The 19,888-nt window shown below is 35.8% G+C and overlaps 1 protein-coding gene across 4 annotated transcripts in view; it reads right to left on the bottom strand.

Moving 5' to 3' along the window:
• Positions 1-19,888, bottom strand: part of Cog5 (component of oligomeric golgi complex 5) — a 356,605-nt gene that overhangs the window by 40,382 nt on the left and 296,335 nt on the right. For all 4 annotated transcript variants that reach the window (XM_076834507.1, XM_076834478.1, XM_076834497.2 and 1 more), the window contains exons 17-19: positions 18,785-18,888; positions 11,827-12,064; positions 6,075-6,151 (exon numbers count right to left, since the gene is read on the bottom strand). In XM_076834507.1, coding sequence (XP_076690622.1) covers positions 6,075-6,151; positions 11,827-12,064; positions 18,785-18,888 — 419 coding nt within the window. The remainder of the gene's footprint in view (positions 1-6,074; positions 6,152-11,826; positions 12,065-18,784; positions 18,889-19,888) is intronic.

Here is a 19,888-nt window from a genome sequence, read left to right as displayed (position 1 = left end):
CCTGATTCCAGATAGGATTTTAAAACCGGCAAGTTAAAAAATAAATCATCATTTGAAGTGCTTTAAGAAGTAAAAGAAAATTACGGTAATCTAAAAAGCAGTTATCCCAAATGTCACAATATCATTCTTAGAAAATAATATTCTAATTATAGCATCACTATCAAGGTTAAATTTTATAGTGAGAAAGTAGTATTAATTAAGAGTATTAGGTCCCTTAGAAAAACTGTATTTCTGTCAGGAAAATTCACATTTAAGTGACTGACAACTGTGTAGTCATCAGTTTTCTGACAGTTGGTTAAGGTCAATCATAAAGTGAAGTAAGACAAAAGTCCTGCTACTCCTACATCCACAACACCCAACATCATTGGTGGCCCCTTTCATACTACCTGCCATGCCTTCATAACCTCTTGGTGGGGGGCCTAATAAAGCAATAACCACTGAACATGTGCATTGAGCTCTATTAAATAGTACAGAAGTGTAAAGGTAGGGGAAGGAAACATGATTCCACTTGGGGGACAGTTGGCCATCTTCCTTCCATAGAACACAAACTTTAGGGAGGCCTGGTTTGGGACTTGAGGAGCTTTGTGGACCCTAGGAGAGAATGATATAGACTAATGCTTTGGGGTAAACAAGGACTTGATGCAGAGAGGTGAGAATGGTTCCTTTTTTTGGAGTCTCATTCTCTATCCCAGCAGACCAGAACGAAAGGCTTTTAGACAGATGCTCTCTAGCAATAAAAAACACACTTGACTGAATGTTCCTGTGCACTGTCCTGGAGTTTGCACGTGGTAGTGAAGAGTGAGATGAGGCATCTCAGCAGCAGGAATTGCCAGAATCCTTTAAAAATGTTTCCACATTTTCCTAGTTGATTATAAACTTTCAAATGTTGTTCCATGACAAATGCAAGTGAAAACAAATAGGAATTTCTGGAATAAAATGTAAGGTCACAAACACAGGTTTTGAAATCAGGCAGTTTTAAGCCCGAAATGGGACTTTGGGATACTCCTGCTTTTTGGCTGTGCAGTGCTGGCTACTTCCCCGTCTTAAGTTTCAACTGCCTCACACAGATTGCTCCTGATTCATAAGTGCAATGAGGATACACAAGGAATATCAGCAAAACACCCAGTATAGGACTGGCATATAGTCAGTAATTAAATTATGGTTGTGAGAAATAATAAACATGATAATAAACTCAATATTCACCCCTTCATGTTTAGCTAAGCACCCCCTGCACTATAAAAGCAGCAGCAGAGGATAACAAAAACAACCTAAATCTGAGGTGGTGGTGGAGTTAGGAATCCAGAAACCTCAGGGCAGTTGTTATTTCAGAGAATAGATTAAGGGGTCTGGATACACAAGTGGAAAAAAAGAACAGAACATTAAGAAGGTGGCCTTTTTTTCCAGTTCTACAAAAATTCAAACACAGAGGTCTGGAATTTCAAGGAGCATCTGTATCATCGACACAAACTATAGACCTAGAAAACCCTCACCTCTCCTACAATGAAAAGTAACTGACATGAACACCCCCATCTGGTTACTAATCAGGTTACTGGCTTCCTTTTTCTACTGCTCTTCATGTTAAAAACTCCATCTTTTCTTTTCTTTTCTTTTTTTTTTTTTTTTTGTACTGGGCACTAAACTCAGGGGCACCAGACCACTGAGCCACATCCCCAGCCCTATTTTGTATTTTATCTAGAGACAGGATCTCACTGAGTTGCTTAGTACCTTGCTTTTGCAGAGGCTGGTTTGAACTCGTGATTCTGCAGACTCAGCTTCCTGAGTTGCTGGGATTACAGGAGTGTGCCACCGTGCCCAGCTAAAAGCTCTATCTTAACAGAACCCCTGTCCTGACAATTTTCATCACTCTGTCATTAACCTGGATGGTAATGAGGCTTTCAGCTGAGCAGGCTGTGGACATCTTCAGGCCAAATTGCCCCTTCAGGAGCAAAGGTGGTAGGGCCTGCCTGAAGGCAGAATCTGTGTCTCTAAGCTAGTGAAGGGCACTTGGACTTATGTGTCTTCAGCATCACACAGATCTGCACTGACAATGTCAAAGGTCAGAGCTTTAAGGCTTGTGGACAGGGTGAGTGAAGGTACCAGCCACATGACATCTGCTCAAGGATCATCATGCTGTAGAAAGATAGCAAGGAGGCAATCTCTGCAGCTCTGACTTGGGTATCTTGTGTAGAATACAAATTACCCAAAGGCAAATCACTAATGTCAGCACTTTTCTGAGGCAGCATTCTGTCCTTAGTATGAAAAGGTTCTTGTTGCCTGAAGAACTCTAATGTAAACTAACAAAATATAAATATATACAATAAATTTGCCAGCTTAATTAAAAAGTCCACTGATATTACAGTCAAAAACAGGGCCCTGAGGTAAATAGCTGCATGGTGAAGGAAGGGAGCCTGTTAAGGAGTATGAGTGAGGTACAGCTGGAGGCAGGTGCTGTGGCCAGCACACCTCCCTCCTCTGCAGAAGCCCCTTGCCTTCCCTCACAGCCACTGCATCTAATTCAGACTGAGGTCTTCTGTGTTCCCATAATATGCTGGGTTTTGCTGTTTGGCTTGCCCTAGCCTTATTGGGTAATGATTTAGTATATTTTATATTATTCTTAAGTCCCTTTGTTATTTTTAAATGGTAGAAACAATGGAAGAAGAATTTCAAAGTAAAATGTGTCAACTTTTCTGAGTACAAAAAGTAAAACAATCGAGGCAGAAAAATTGAGAAATAAAGAAAAATCACTAATGACAATCTTACTATCCAAAGATAATATTTTGATATTTTATTCCTTTTGGCTTTTATTCTCCATATAATATACACTATTATTTAAAATATAGTAGGAATCATATCACATATCACACTTAGTACTCTGTTTTTCATTTAGTGATGCATTAGAGATTATTTTCATATTACTGATATTAGAAGACAACATAATTGTTAATTGCTGCATATATCTGATCTTATTAATGGTACATATTTTATTCAGCCAATCTCCTACTGTCTTCCATGAAGTTGTTTTTGGTGTCATTCAAAGTCTTTGACAGGGATTCATGAATGAGAGCCAAAGTGTAATATGCATGTGGTCTAATAAGTTAGAGATCTAATAGATCTCTAATAAGTTTTTGTGGATATACAGAATAGAGGCTTAATTAGATTAATTAGATTATTAGAACAAAGGGTGTTCTGTACTGATTTCCTCCTTTCTGAAAGGGATCTCGTAGACCCCACACATGGGTAAGCTTTCCCAAGTCAAATCTCTTCTAAAGGCAACTCAGAATATCTGGTAGAGCTACAGCTTGCCCAATGACAACACAAGGTAGGGACATATGTCTACAGCTTTCCTCTTCTCAAGCAATGGGACTTAACTTATTCTTTATAGTGTAAGGGCTCTTTGAACACCCTAATAAACTATGCTTTCACTTTTTCTCGATCAAGTTGATAAAATAGTTGTCCCAGTTCCATTAAATAACTGAGAAAGTGCTAGGAGCAATTCAGTAGATTTCTGCAGATTCAATAGGTCTGCAGGAATATTTTGGTACAGACTAATCTTTGTTGAAATTTTTCAATTAATTCAAGTTATGGAAGATACTCCACAGGTAGGATACAATTATCTTTGTGTTCCTGAGTCTTTAGGATCCAAAGGGCTACCTTCAGGGGAAATGCAGGGGTACCATAATCCCAAGATAAATGGGCATGCATCTTCATAGTCTACAGAAAGAAAAAAAAATGCTTCTCTCTGTCAGTAGAACAATTACAGCTCAAGAATTAAGGGCCCTATGAAAAAGTTGAGTAACTCCTAGATGAAAACCATTAGTGAGCCATGAAACTAATTTTGTGAGTTAAAATAATCAAATGAAAAAGAAAGGTCAGAGAATATTGAAAAATGAAGCAAGGGCAATTACTGGTTCATGAAAACATACATGTGGGTATATATATATACCCACATATATGTACAATAGGTCTGAGTATGCTTGCAGGTTTATATGTGAGTATATGCCAAATTACAATTTAAAAAGCTTCTTACCATGAGTAATGGTCACAAATTTGAAACCCATTTAGACTGACCATTACTTCAGGAAAAAGTAATATAAAAAATGGACAACTTTTAAATTTATACATTGATCAATGACTAATTTTTTATTCCATAAATAGGTACTAGAAGATGTCACCCAGACTTGAAGAATTTAAGAATCCTTTCTCTCGTGTAAGAGTTGAGAGGGTTGACAAAAAAATTAATACTCTTTTAATATCCACAGATGAAATAAACAACTAAACATAGGATTATCAAAAACAATAGCCTAACCTTAATACAGCAAAAAATCAACAGCTTTTTCATACTTTTTTCAATAACTACTTGGCTAATATGTTAACCATACTTCTAGTATATTAACCAACTCAGCCAGGGCAACATTTTATTACCCAGCTGGGATTGCTGTGTTACTATCTTACTCAAAGTAAATGACTTCACAGGAAATTTATTTTATTTTGTTAAATTTCTGTTTTAGATGTTGATGGACCTTTATTTTATTTATATGTGGTGCTGAGAACTGAACCCAGTGTCTCACACATGCTAGGCAAGCACTCTACCATTGAGCTACAACCCCAGCCCCCACAGGAGTTTTATTAAAGTTACTTTTATGGTACAGATGACTGATGGAGTGGTAACCTTGGGATCTCATGATCTTTTAACTCACCTGTATTTATAGTACAGAACTCTGTAACTTCAACAAAACAATTTAAACACTTTTTATAAAAATCTGAGCTGATCAAAAGAAGATATATAAAAATATTTGCTATCTGACTTCAAGTTGTCTACCTCTGTACAGATGGGCAGTGATTTCTTCATTGAGGGAAAAAGTAAAATTCAGGCTTGTGTTGACATTTTAAAAAAAGTATCTCTGTCAATTACTAACAGGTAAAGTGAAGCATCAGGTTCCCCTCTTGATCAACAATCTTGAATTCCTGTATTTCTTACATTATGCTTGAATTTTCTACTGTAATATTTTGATGACATAAGAGAACAAAGAGATCATTTAAAGGAAACACTACTTTTTGATTAGTCTCCAATACTAAGTCAATCTTTAGAGAGCTGCATGCTGCACTCTATTACCTTTATAAAACTATATTCAGAGATATTGTGGTCTTAGATATAATGGTTAGTTTGTATCAAGGCTTCCCATGTGACATACTGTGCTCACAAAATTATAAATATATATTATGTTGATACTCTGAACCTTCAGAGTTGGTCAAATTTTTGAGTGTAAATATTTTGTGTATGTGCCATGATGTAAAAAACATTGGGAAATTACATAAATAGCCATAAAAACAACATCTCCTCATCTTCTAAAATCTGCTATTGAAGACCTCAGTCATTAAGTTAGTCTATGTTAACTAATAAAAGCCTAAGTGATCAGCACCAAAAAGAGTTTTTTCCCTTTGAACTGGCATATTCTTAGATTATGACTATGAATTAACTTGTTGTTGTTTTTTTAACTGGTTTCTAGGAAACTTCCAAAGATTGGTGCTCACTATAATAGCCTTAGTTATCCAGTACACTTATAGCCATTCCCTGCAGTCTATCACTGAGTTCAGTTCTCTTAATACTTCATTCAATAGTTTTGGTTATATCCATATCATGAAATATAATCTATAATCTTTTAAAAAGTAGACTGGATTAGAAGTAATAAATGAACAAATGAAAATTTCAAAAAGAGATGTCTATATTATTATGCACTGCCTGGCTTTACTACTAAATACATTTTTCAACAATAGGACACAAAAACAAAACAAAACGAAACAACCTACGAAGAGCATAAGAAAATTTACCAGCTCAATCTTGTGAATTGTACCTCAAAAAGAAAAAACATACCCACTAACTTATTAGTCATTTCATATAATTATATATGGGGTTCTGATTTGAACAAAACTTCTAAGATGATTCATATCAAATTGCAATTATTATAGGTCAAAAATGACTGAATGATGAAAAATTTACATAGTTCAACCTGAATAAGAAAAAAGGATTTATTTGTTATAGGATATGACTGTAGTAACAAAGAATTGGTTCTCACCTGAATGATCTCAGCATTCGATAGGACTTCCCTAAATCAGATACTCGTCTGCAAAATGGACCCACGGCCAACTCCATCTGGAATATTAAAAGATACTCCATAGCTTTTTATGTAGAATCCTTAGGTGAATTTGGGACATAGCTGAATCACACAAAGTTGTAGCTTGCAGTAAACTTAATGTTACCTGGACCATGAAGCCAGTTTTAAAAGACAATTAAAATTACTAAAAAGATAAGAACTTAGATAAATTTTACATTACTAAAGGGGCCCAAGACAATTCCTTCACATGAATAGAAAACCTTTGTGTGTGTGTGTGTGGTTGTTAAATAAGGGAAGAAAGTTAAGGTCATTTTCTCCATTGAAATACTGGGAAAGAAAGTTTTCAAGACTGTGTGCCTATATTTTAAGTAGGTATGTCAAATCTTTTTTATGATTAACAAAGAAAACTTTTATGAGTCAGTGTGGCCCAAGTCATTACAAGCTTTAACTCTAAAACTTTCTATAGTACATCTGTGTCAGAATTCCAAAACTATAGGTTTTAGTAGCATGACTATTAACAACTTTCTTAACCTCTCTCAGTCTCAGGTCTCTCTTTTACAAAATGAGATACTACCAACTACTTAACAGAATTATGCAAATTAAACAGACAATTCCACAAAGGTCTGTGTGCATGGCATCTGAGTGCACGTTAAATGTCAGCAATTATCACTATTTAAAACATTTTTCCTCTCTTAAATTATTGGTAAATTCATCTGCTCCCTGACATAAAAAATTAGTAAATATTGGTTTCACTTCTCTTTATGTTCTTCCATTAAGTAGAAATTCTACTTATCATTACCTGGGCTATCTATTCTTTATCTACCAAGTGCACATGCAAAGTTTTTGCAGATGTGGCATTCAGGTGATAAACTGCTTCTTCCCTCTTGCTATAAATTTGTACCCTGGCAAAGAACAGTTTAGAAAATGGCTGAGAATAAGCTGTTCCCTGGTAGAACAGCATCTTTATTCAAGAAACACATGGAAGAAAGTGAGCTCTCTGTTCTTCTGGTCATTCTTATGAAAAACTGCTCAAAATCTTCTTGCTATTTGTAATCAATCATTCCTTTGAGAAGCATGTTTGACTCCCTATTGATTGCTAGGTACTGAGCTACACACAGGAATAAAATGATGAATTTAATGAGATTATTTGCCTTAAGGAACTTTCAAATTTTGTGAAAAAAGTGATATTTAATTATTCAAACAATATAATGATCATTTAATAAAATCGAAAGAAAGGTATGTGTACGTAGGCACATAACACACACATACACAGTCTTATGATTCTATTGAATAATCACTGTTTGAATAAATATATATATAGATATAAATATACATGTGCATACAACCATTAGTTTAGGTAAAATTAAAGTGGTGGGTCAAAATATATAAACTGAATGTCAAGGAGAATTGGAGGGCAGTTTGACTGGAGATGAACAATGGCCAAGTTAATTTCTCTGTTACTGTATAGAAGTCATGGAGTATACAATGGTATACTCCATGTATACAATGTATATTGTACATGGTTGGAAAACTCTAAAATACAAAAATAAAAAAAGAAAAACATAAGGAAGAAAAAGCTAGAATTCTTGCTTCTTGCCAAAAACACAAAACAGAATAGATGTGAGCCAGCATTCTTGAATTTACTTGTTTCCTTCAGAATCCATCATTTACTTTACTATGAGGACAAATTAAAAAAAAAAAAAAGATCATTATTTAGCTTTGATTTGCTAATTCCATTCATAAACCTGTGTGTGTGTGTGTGTGTGTGTGTGTATGTGTGTGTGTGTAAAAGCTTTTTTTTTTTTTTTTTTTTTTTAAAGGACAGGCTATGTGATTTATTTTTCATGAGATACTTGGTCATTTTTCCCCCCAATTACCCTAGTGGGTCACTGTCTTCAAAGATCAAACCAATCAATCTTTGGCCTAGCCCTTGAGCAGGACTAAATGTTAAAACAATTAAATGACTAAGAAAAAGTTACTATATGAGGAAAATAGACCTCAAATGGCTGTGAAGTCTATGATGATACAGAAGATCTCTATGTCATAGGACAATTTCAAAATGTTACATGTTTTAAATACATTTGCATTCATAAAAGGCCTCTAGAATACTGAAAATCATTTTCTTCTGCCAGAATTCCATTAAACAAATTCCATTAAATAAAGGCCATGTTTAAAAGGGCAAGAGTGTTCGTTTTAGAGGAGGTGACTCTGAAATTAGCTATGGAAACAAAAATGGCATGTACAACTGCTACTCTCTAGCCCGCCTATTCGGGAGGAATGAGCAGTCAGCTGCAGGTAGATGAACTAATTACTAGCTGTTCCTTATCCACCACAGACATTTGGTTAACCACAGGGCATCTCTGGATACTCCTAGAGCTCTCCTGCCCTGACACTGTTCATGAGAAGAAAAGGCAATAGGAATCAGAACAGACATTAGAATTTAGAGCACCTTTGTTTTCTTTTCTCAATTTATATTTTTGGGAAAAGTGAGAGAGATAAAAATGTATAAATACTTAAAGGGCACCAGAAGACTATAAATAGAAACTGCTAGGAATACCACTAAATTATTTAAAGCTAACTTCAATGGATGTCCTCTCCCTCAGGGAAGAAAAGAACAGTGGAGGGGGACTGTGTGCTTCAGAGGGCACTGTGGGCAAGTCTACAAAGATTTGGAATCAGCAGAGCCCCAGGGCCTTGGACAAGCTTAATGCTTTCAGAACTGCTGTGTGATTAGTGTAGACACAGAGACCATGTGGTCACAGCAGGGAATTAATTACCTGTAGGAAGCCACCTCATGCCCATGACCTGGATTCCTAAGGGGGAGATATGCTGTGTACTTCCCTCACCATGAGCCCTCCAGATGGCACCCTCCAACTACTTTCTCTTTTCTGCATTGGTGCCAGTGAGAGGTTAGGATTCTTTAAAAAGTCCTCAAATATACCAATATTTGTCTTTGCTATAGGACATTATGCCAAATACCTGCATTCCCAAACCCACTTTACCAGGCCCTTCTTAAGCTCTTTCTGTTATTTATGCCAGAATACCAGGCACTTTTATCACAAGAACACTTTTCAAACCCATAGAGTATTTGTGTATTCTTGATTCCAGTGACCTCAGTGGCTTTGTTTAATTTTGAATACAAACTGATAGAACTTTCAATGACGAGGGTGTTAAAAGGGTTTCTAGTAGACAGTTGATGCTTGTCATGAATATAAATGTCGGGGTAATGCTTATAAGTGTTTTGACTAAGCCTAGAAAAAAAACACTTCCAATTATGCACAATTCAGAAAAATGAGGCACAACACATAATTGTGTGGTGGCAAGAAAACAAACCAATGAAATGAAAACCCCAAATTCAAAATTTAATTTTTAAAAAAAGTGGGAATGGGGAATCATAAAATCATCCCCCTTGTTGGAAAACATTTGCCAAAGCTACTAGTCCTAAATATGATTATATATAATGGTGCTTCCACCTGACTTTCCTGTGCCCTTGATCCATAGGACTGGAGCCATGCCCAAGGAAAGTGTTGGGACGTTTCGAAATTGGGACACACTGTATAGCAGTGAGTGAAGGCATCTGCCTCTCAATACTATACAGACTGAGGCAACCAAAGGCCACTGAGGGGTTGGAAAGCAGATTCTTAACACTGAGCAAATGCCGTATAAATAGATGCCTTTTCTACATTTAAGAAACAGAGAATAGAGCCTTTGAACATAAATTAGTAATAATCAGTGATGAATTTCATTTATTGTCATAGAAGAGAAAAATCTGGTTTACTGAGTAAGGTGTCTTAAGAAAAAATAAATGCAAATAAAATTCTGAATAATGCAATTTGGGCTAGAAGCAACTCACTCCTGCCACAAAGGACCCTATACTGTGAGCAGGTACTAGTTGCAGTGGTAAGGTTTCAAGGACAACAGTTCCCATCTTTCAAGACTCATAAAGAAACATACCATTAAAATAAAACCCCCAAACAACAAGCCTCTCTCCAACAGCTTCTCATTTTGGCCATCTCCTGCTCGGCTGCCACTCTAATTGGACTTGAAGTGCTGCCTCCAGGAAAGTGACTCAAGAACCAGCTGGAGCAGAATGCAAATAAGCTGGTGGGGGAGGGAGCCCAAGGGAAGAGGACAGGAAAAGTAAAACAACATTAAGGAGGAAAAGGGAAAAGGAGACTTGAGTACAGCTATGTTTTAACAAAAAAGAGCAGGCAGGCCTAGGACATCAATGTGTTTTCATTTCAATAAGCAGCCTATAAACCCAGTAAGAGAAAAGTTCATAATAATTCTCTTTAAACTGAGTTTACTGGTAAAACAAAGCAAAATATACAGATGCCCAAAAATGAAACTGACAAAAATAATCAAGGTTAAAAAAAGTCTTTTAATGGGAACATTTGATTAATTTGTTTTCATATGTGGCTACTAAAGGCACATTTCCCAAAGGAAGCTTTTTGTGTGTGTGTGTGGTCTAGTAGACATGGGACTATCATTTGGGGATGAAAATGACTAATAGTTGGATCAATTATTAGGTAAAAAGCCTGCTTCTTGAAATCTGAAGCGGGTTTGTGTTACCTCTTCCAACTTTTACATTCTGTTTGGTCTGAGGGAGCAAAACTGACAGCCATCACCTAACATAAACGGTCAGGCTAGATTCTTTCTACCATGCAAGAGTAATGAACCAAGACACACTCCCAGATACAGGCAAGAATAAATATCGACATTAACCTTTTATCTTTATAAGCAGGGAGGATCTGGCAAATCACTATGAAGTCTCAATTTGAATAACTAGATTAGGAAAGCTAATAGCTTTGAAAGATTTAAAAAATGATTTCACTCTCATCATGCTATACAAACAAGAATCATCTTTGTTTCTGAATCTTTTAATGAAAGTATATATTTGGGGTATTTCTTCTTTGCCTCTCCTAAGTACTGAAAGGTTTTTAAAATCTATGTAAATAATCCTTTCAAGTAGAGCTGATTATGCTTCTGCTATTTTAATTTCATTTTAAGGCTAGCCATAACTAAGAAATGTACTCAAGAGATCAGACTCCATATCTACCTGGTTCACTGTACATCTCAACGAATCAGAAACACCATGATGAAGTGCTGAGCTGGCCTCTAGAGAATAATAGATACGCTGGAGTTTTTTCTCTTCTCATGAAGAGCAGCCCCTTTCCATTATTTGAAAGGGTATTTTACAGCCCATATCACTTTTTAAATCAATCAATTACTCTTATCAGTATTGATCTATTAGGATGTTAAAACAATGAAAAAGCCCCATTTTACACAAAAAAATGGGAAATGCTATTTTATTATGGAATGAGTTACTTTACCTTAACCTTGAAAGATCAAAGATAAGGGATAATTATTTCATTAAATACAAACAACAAAATATAAAAATATTTTAAAACTTTTTCATTTAATCAATTAGTTTAAAGTGGATTTATTTTTTCTTCATGCTGTAACTTTCTTTTTTAAAAAATATTTTTTTTAGTTGTTGATAGACCTTTATTTTATTTATTTATATGCGGTGCTGAGAACCAAACCCAGGGCCTCAAACATGCCATGCAAGTGCGATATGGATGAGCCCCAGCCCCAGCCTTCTTTATGCTGTAACTTTTTAAAAACCATGATTAATAGCTCTTTACTGACTAGATAATATCGAGACTAAAAAATCTTCTCCCTTTGTATCTTAAGTTATGTATCAATTTACCTGTGCAAAATCAGCAGCAAGTCGCATTTTCCCACCTTCACCAAGAGGTCTTATGAGACTGGCATTGCGGATAAACAGTTCAATCGCTCTTTGGGCAATAGCTTCAGTGTTGTCAAAGACAAAATCCAAGCAATCAAAGTGTTTAAAGTAATCACTCATAACTCTAGTAATGAAACCTTGTAGCTCCTTCATGTACAAAGAACAAGGAACATCAGGTTTTCCTGAGCTGGATAATGACCTGTAAAATAATAAAACACAACCATTTTCAGCACCAATACACTAAATTTGATTCCCCACTTTTGGCTGCTATTTCAAGTCTGCACAATTTTCCCCCTTAATGGTAAAAAGGCATGCATTTTTTTGCTAAGTGTAAAAGATCATAGAACAATATTTAAATTATATTCTAAAGGGCTGGGGTTGTATAGCACAATGGTAGAGCACTTGCCTCGCACGCATGAGGCTGTGGGTTTGATCCTCAGTACCACATTAAAAAACAATATCTTTATTTAAAAATAAAGATATTGTGTCCATCTACAAATTTAAAAAATTATATTCTAAAGAATGTGTTTAGATGCTAGAAGGACTATTGAAGGAATTTTAGAATCCATTTACCTAAAAGATCATTAAAAATGAAGAAGACAGCCATCTTTCTTAGATGAATCACACAGGGCCACTCTTATTCTCTGGCCTCACAAGGACCCTTCCAGTCTCACAATTCTCCACCCATGCCCATGTTTTGCCTGGTAAGTGAATGCATCAATAATGAATCCTGAAATAGCATTTTACACATTGCAATGGCAGAAAACACTGTCCTCTCTAAACAAATTCTTGGCAATCGTATCTCTGCTCTTGCGCTATTTAATCAGATCAGTCCAACAACAGAATTCTGACTGTGGAACTGGTTATGTAACAATACACATGGTATGCAATTTCTTCCTCCAGATGATGAGGCTTGGAAAGGCTTTAATTTGGATCAACAGACGATGCCAGCTGATGCTCCATGATATACTATTTATAACTTATAAATGTTTACAAGTGCCCTTTAAAGAATATATTAAAAGAATATGAAATATAGGAGAAAAGAATTATATCAAAATTAAAAATCACCTGATACTGGCTAATAGATGAGATCACTGGCTATATATGATTTTTCAAAATGCAAGTTAAGTGTTTCCATATTCTGAGAATGGCATAAAAAATTGGTGATGAATTAGAGATGAAAAATAGATATTTTATTCTTCTGTATGTGGATAACCAGTGTTCCCAATACTCTTTCTTGAAGATACTATTTATTTCTCATTGTGCATTCTTGGCACTTTGGTTAAAAAATAAGTTGGCCCTCAGTGTGTGGGTTCATTTCTGGGCCCTTTATTCTGTCCCATTGTGTCTAGTTTTATAACAGTACCATTCTGTTTCAATAGCTTTAAAATGCAGCTTGACATTAGGAAGTATGATGGTTCTGGTTTTGTTTTGCTAAAGACAGCTCTGACTATTCAGGATTGTCATTCCATATGAATTTTAGAATATTTTCATTTCTGTGAAAAATGACATTGGAATTCTGATAGGGATTGCAGTGAACGTGTACATTGCTTTGAGTAGTACTAATATTTTAATAATATTAATTCTTTAAACCCATCAACACAGAATGTTTTCATTTATTGTGTCTTCTTCAATTGCAGAATATAGATCTTCCAAATTTTTGGTTAAATTAACTCCTTAGTTTTTTGTTTGTTTTTATTTTTGGTAGCTATTGAGAATGTAATTTTCTTTGTTTGTTTTTATGGAGAGCTCCTTGTTAGTGTGTAGAAATGCTCCTTTTTTTTTTTTCTTAATTCTTACTTTGTAACCTGCAACTTTACTATATTGTTTATTAGGTCTACAAGTTTTTTGACGGAGCCTCTATAGTTTTCTGCATTTAAGATGATACCATCAGTGAACAGTGACAATTTGAATTACTTCTTTTCCTACTTGGTTGTCTTCTTTTTCTTTTTCTTGACTAAGCTCCAGCAAGGAACTCCAGTACTATACTGAATATCAGTGGTGAGAGTGGACATCCTTATCTTGTTCTTGATATAAAGAAAAAGCTTTTAGCTTTTTACTATCAAGTCTGATACTAGCTGTAGGCTTGTAACACACGGTCTTTAGTGCTAATTTATTAGCACTTTATTGCTAATTTATTAAGAGAGTTTTTATCATGAAAGGATGTTCATTTTTGACAAATGCTTTTGAGATGATCATATGACTTTTGTCCTACATTCTATTGATGTGATATGTCACATTTATTGATTTGTATATGTTAATACATCCTTGCATCTGAGGCATAAATGTCATTTAATTATGGTGAATAATCCTTTTAAAGTGCTGTTGAATTTGATTTACTAGTACTTTATTGGAAATTTCTGCATCTATATTCATCAGGGATATTGGCCTATAATTTCCTTTTCTTGTAGTGTCCTTGTCTGGCTTTGACATCAAGGTAATGCTGGCCTCATAAAAAGAGTTAGGAGTGAGGAAGAGGAGGAGGAAGTGCCTGAACAGGAAGGAGAGCCAAGTTCCACTGTCAACGTGCCTGGTGAGTCTACTCTCCATCAGGATTTCCTGAGACTGCAGCAGGAGAACAAGGAACGTTCTGAGGCTCTCCAGAGACAGCAGCTATTGCAGTAGCAACAGCTCAGGGAGCAGGAAGAGTATAAAAGGCACCTGCAGGCAGAGAGGCAGAAACATATCGAGCAGCAGAAAAAACAGAGGCGGAGGCTAGAAGAGTTTTCCTTGATGGTTTTGGATGGTCCTACAAGGAAAAGTGGAGAATGCTGAGCTCACACAGACAAGTTCATTCTGGAAGTCCCACCAACTGTTCCTTTCTGTTCCTCATAGCCTCCATGTATTTGATGATGATCCCTGAGTCTCTCCTCTGGACCCACTATAAATGTTTTGTTTACTCTGCATATATCATCTAGATTAAAAATTCCCGCCAAATAATGATCTCCCTGCATGCAAAAGTTTTAACATTACTAATACTACTTTTTGTATTTAGAGCATTACCATGCCTTTGGCTCACAGAGAACTTTGTCAATGGCTAATTTTTTTTTTTTTTAAATAAAAATTGTTTGTACGCTAACCTTTCCCCCAATCTAATAGTTACTTGTTTGTTTTTCAGGAGAAATGAAGCTATTTCATTGTTATTCTATCCCATATTTTTTTGTGTGTCTTTTTTCTTTGAGTCAGATTTGGTACCCATCACCTATTCCTCCTTACATACATGATGGTTAGCCTGTTTTCCTCGTTGTTTATCTTAGGTTTAATAAAAAATATTGAAATGGTGTCCTAGAAAAAGCCTGATCAGCAAGCTAAGATAAGCTTACATTAGTTGTACTTGGGGTATGATTTTGAAGCTATTATGTGTATAACTAAATGTCATGTCTGCTGGTTTGTATGTCTTTATTTTGATCTCATGGAGACAGATTATTAAGAGAAAAAGAAAACTTAAAAAAATTAAAAAATAAAAAGAGGAAGTATTCGCTCTTTAATTTTTTGGAAGAGTATGAGAAGGACTGGTATTAGTTCCTTTTTAAATGTTTGGTAGAATTCATCCATGAAGTCATTAGTTCCTAAGATTTTCTTTGACAGGAGACTTTTTATTATTGATTCAATTTTTTATTTGTTCATTATCATTCTTAGATTTTCTATTTCTTATTGTTGTATTGGGGATTGAACTCAGGGTCTCCCTAGGCAAATGACCTATCACTGAACTACACCCTCAGGCCCCTTTTTAACTTTATTTTGAAACAGCATCTCAATAAGTTTACCTAGCTGACCTTGAGCTTTCAATCCTCTTGCTTTAGCCTCCTGAGTAGTTATTATAGACATGTGACACTGCACCTGGCTATTTCTTCTTGATTCAGAGGTTATATGAGCCTAGGAACCTCCCACCAACAGTCTATAGAGGTTCCGTTTTCCATACACCATTGCCATTATTTATTTATTTAAAGAGGGAGGGAGGGAGGGAAGGGGAGAGGGGGGAGGGAGGGGGAGAGAGAGAGAGAGAGAGAGAGAGAGAGAGAGAGAGAGAGAGAATGAATTTTTTAATATTTATTTTTTAGTTTTCGGTGGACACAACATCTTTATTTTATTTGTTTGTGGTGCTGAGGATCGAACTCAGCGTTCTGCGCATGCCAGGTGAGCGCGCTACCGCTTGAGCCACATCCGCAGCCCCATTGCCATTATTTAATATTTGTGTTTTTACTAACAGCCATTAAGACATATGTGTCTTTTTCTAGATTATCAAATCTTTTGGGATTTAATTAATTGTTCACAGTAATTTCCTATGATCTTTTTATTTCTCTGCTATGAGAGTTTTAGTTGTCTCCTCTCAATTCTGATTTTGAGAGCCTTCATTTTTTCCCCCTTAGTCTAGCTAAGGGCCTGTTGATTTTATCTTTAAAAAAAAAATTCTTGGTTGTGTTGATTTTTCTTTTTCTTTTTTATTTCATTTTACTTATTTTTTTGGGGGGAGCACTGGGGATTAAACTCAGGGGTACTTGACCACTGAGCCACATCCTCAGCTCTATTTTTATTTAGAGACAGGGTCTCACTGAGTTGCTAAGCACCTCATTTTATTTAGAGACAGGGTCTTACTGAGTTGCTGAGCACCTCATTTTTGCTGAAGCTGGCTTTGAACTCATGATCCTCCTGCCTCAGCCTCCTGGGTCCCTGGGATTACAGGTGTGTACCAGACTTTTTCAAGTCTCTATTCCATGTTATTTCTGTTCCAATGCTTATTTTCTTCCTTCTGCTAACTTTGGCTTGATTTATTCTTCTTTTCCTAGTTCCTTGAAGTGTAACATTAGGTTATTAATTCCTTTGCTGCATCTTGTATATTCTGATATGTTGTGTTTCCATTTTCTTTTGTCTTAAAAGATTTTTTGTTTTCCTTTTGATTTCCACTTTGACCCCCTGGTTTATTCAAAGGCAGATTGTTTAATTTACACATATCTGTGGATATTTTCACTATTACTGATTTTTAGTTTCACAAAACTATGATCAGAAAAGGTATTTCTTATGTCTTTGATCCTCTTAAACTTGTTCAGACCTGCTTTGTGAATAACATAGGATTTGTCCAGGAAGATTGGTCCATTTATGCTTGAGAAGAATTAGTTTTCTGTGGGTGTTGGATAGACTGTTCTATATGTCTACAAGATCTATTTGGTCTGAAGTATAGTTCAAGGCCACAGTTTCCTTATTCATTTTCTGTCTGAATTATATGTTCATTGTTGAAGGTGAGGTATTTAAGTCTCTTACTACTATTGTATTTTAATTTCTCTCTCTTCAGATCCTTTAGTATTTATTTTATATATTTAGGTACTCTGATATTGGGTTTATATATGATTTAAATACTATATATACTTGATGAACTGACTCCTTTGTCAGTACATAATGCTCTTGCTTTATTTTATAGTTTTTTATTTAAAATCCACTTTGTTTGTTATAAATACAGCTACCCTGCTCTTTTTTGGTTTCTATCCCTTCATTCTCAAGTTATGTGTGACCTTAAAGGTGACATGATTCTCCTATTTAGGTGACATAGAATTGGTCTTTCATATCTTCTTCTTCTTCTTTTTTTTTTTTGGTACTGAGGATTGAACCCAGGGGTGCTCAACCACTGAGCCACATTCCCCAGCCCTTTTTAATATTTTATATAGAAAAAGGGTCTTGCTGAATTGCTAAGTGCCTTGCTAAGTTGCTAAGGCTGGCTTTGAACTCACAATCCTCCTGCGTTAGCCTCCCAAGCTGCTGGGATTACAGGTGTGTGCCACTGTGCCTGGCTCAAATCTTCTTAAGCTGAATCTTCTATTCTGAAGGACTTTCTCAAGAGTTCTGGTTTAGTCAGTTGCAATTATTTCCTTGAGCAGTAGCAAATAAATATTAAGAATTTCACACCCATGTGTCAATACAAGTAAAATATATATTATAAATTCTTATTGTGGATTAGATGCTTGATTTAAATTTACTAGAATCAAACTTGCTTGGCTATTGCTAGAGGTTCTCCACTGATAAAATATAGTAATGAATTGTATAGAAGCTTAAGTATCTTTTTTGCTTGTTTTTGTTATGTTTGTGGTACTGGGGATTGAATCTAGGGGCATTCTTAGTAGTGGCCATGTCCCTAGACCTTTTTAGTGTTTATGTTGAGGTGGTCTAAGTTACTGAAGCTGACCTTGAACTTATGATCCTCCTGAGTCTCCAAAGTAGCTGGTTTCAAGTATGTACCACTTCACCCAGCTAAGCACCTTTATAAAGATAGCTTACATACAGAAGTTGATGGTACAAGAATTAAACATATGCATAACTGAGAAGCAGCAGATTGTCATCTTTATGTGATGCCTTGTGTGTATGTTCTTCCCTCCTGAAAGGGGCTCATCCATCACTTCAAGGACCTAGGTTCCTCCTCTTCCGGCCTTCCTTCCTCCACTCAAACTGTAAATCTGGCAAGTGTCATTTTACATTAAATGTGACTAGAAAGTCTGAGGGAGGGAAATCAATCTTGAATGGGCTGGCAAGAACCTGCCCGCAAAGCTAAAGCAGGATTCAGATGAGCACTGTAGCACAGGGAGGACATTTTGTACAAGAAATATTATGGCTGGGCCAGGAGGTAATAAAGAGGCTGAAGTAGAGGGTATTTGTCAGAAGAAAGGAAAATGGCAAGAGTGAAAAGGGAAGGTGGTACAAACCACAAAAATCCTGAAGTGCCAAGTCAATCCCATAAACCCATCCTATTTTTCAACAGGAGGAGAGATATGAAAATAAGAAGAAAAAATTTTAATCTGTTAATAATACAATGGAGGTTGGGAGCTAATAGAATTCTAAGAATGAGGCCTAGCTGGAAGGGGTGGAGTGAGTGAAAGAGGGGATGAAACCAAAGGCAGTAGAATCTAGTTAAATTTTTAATTAACAGTTTTACCCAGAAAAATCTTCTTGATGCATGGTGATGATTATGGCCTCTATTGCATCTCCCACTGAAGTCAGTAAAGGCTGCACTGCATTCCCCATAAGAGCATGAATTGTCTGACAAGAGAAAAAAGAAAGAAGAGGCAAAATCAAAGAAATCAACACAAAGAAACTGAAATGTGAGAAACATTTTGACTAACAGTTTTCATATTCTATCTAATTTAGACTATACATAGTTTAACTCAACAGAAGTCTGCTCTTCTTCCTAATCCTGTCAGTAACAATTTTTAAAGCTTAAAATATGTGGAACATGGCACTGAAAAATTTCAACTCCTCTACTCTTCTCATTTTTTTTCAAAAGGCTGAGTGGGTAAATGAGCCCCTGGAGAAAGTAACACATTAAAGAAGGGAAAAATGGTTCCACTTATGAAGCAAAGAAAAAAATGAACACTTTTTTTTCTCAAAAGAGGTAAAACCAAAAGTAATTCTTTAAAAACTGAAACATCATCATATGTTTTTAACCAGAATGACTATAACAAATACACTGGTAATTCTCACAGGGAAGAACACTTAGGCATTTCACAATTTGGTTTCTGCTGAGAGTTCTTTAGCAGTGATTCTCATCTGTGGGCAAATTTGCTCCCCCAGGGAACATTTGGATATGCTTGAAGACATTTTTGGTTGTCATAACCAGGAAGGGGAGAGAAATGTGCCATTAGCATCTAGTGGGAAAGGTCAGAGATATTGCTGAATATCCTACAGGACAGATCACAACAAAGAATTACCTTGCCTGAAATGTACATGTGGTGAAGGGTGAAAAACGTCCACAGAGAGGCATAATTACTGGTTAATTAATGCAAAACCCCATTAGTCTCTGTGTACTAAGTTAATTATGGGGTTTTGGTGAGGAAATACTGACTGGGACCCAGTAAACCCTCAGTAAATAGAACACTGAAGTACACTTTACATGCTTTAATGATGATTGCGTATACTGAAGTTAGATAAAGGCTCTGGCTCATATATACATATGATTGAAATCAATGAAAAAAAGTTTTAAAAAAAGTAATCTTCTTTATTAAGTTCCAAGTGGCATTTGTAGCTTTTTATCCCTGGTGAA

The sequence above is a fragment of the Callospermophilus lateralis genome, chromosome 1, assembly GCF_048772815.1.
Source record: "Callospermophilus lateralis isolate mCalLat2 chromosome 1, mCalLat2.hap1, whole genome shotgun sequence".
Lineage (NCBI taxonomy): Eukaryota > Metazoa > Chordata > Mammalia > Rodentia > Sciuridae > Callospermophilus > Callospermophilus lateralis.
This window is presented reverse-complemented; position numbering and strand designations above follow the sequence as displayed.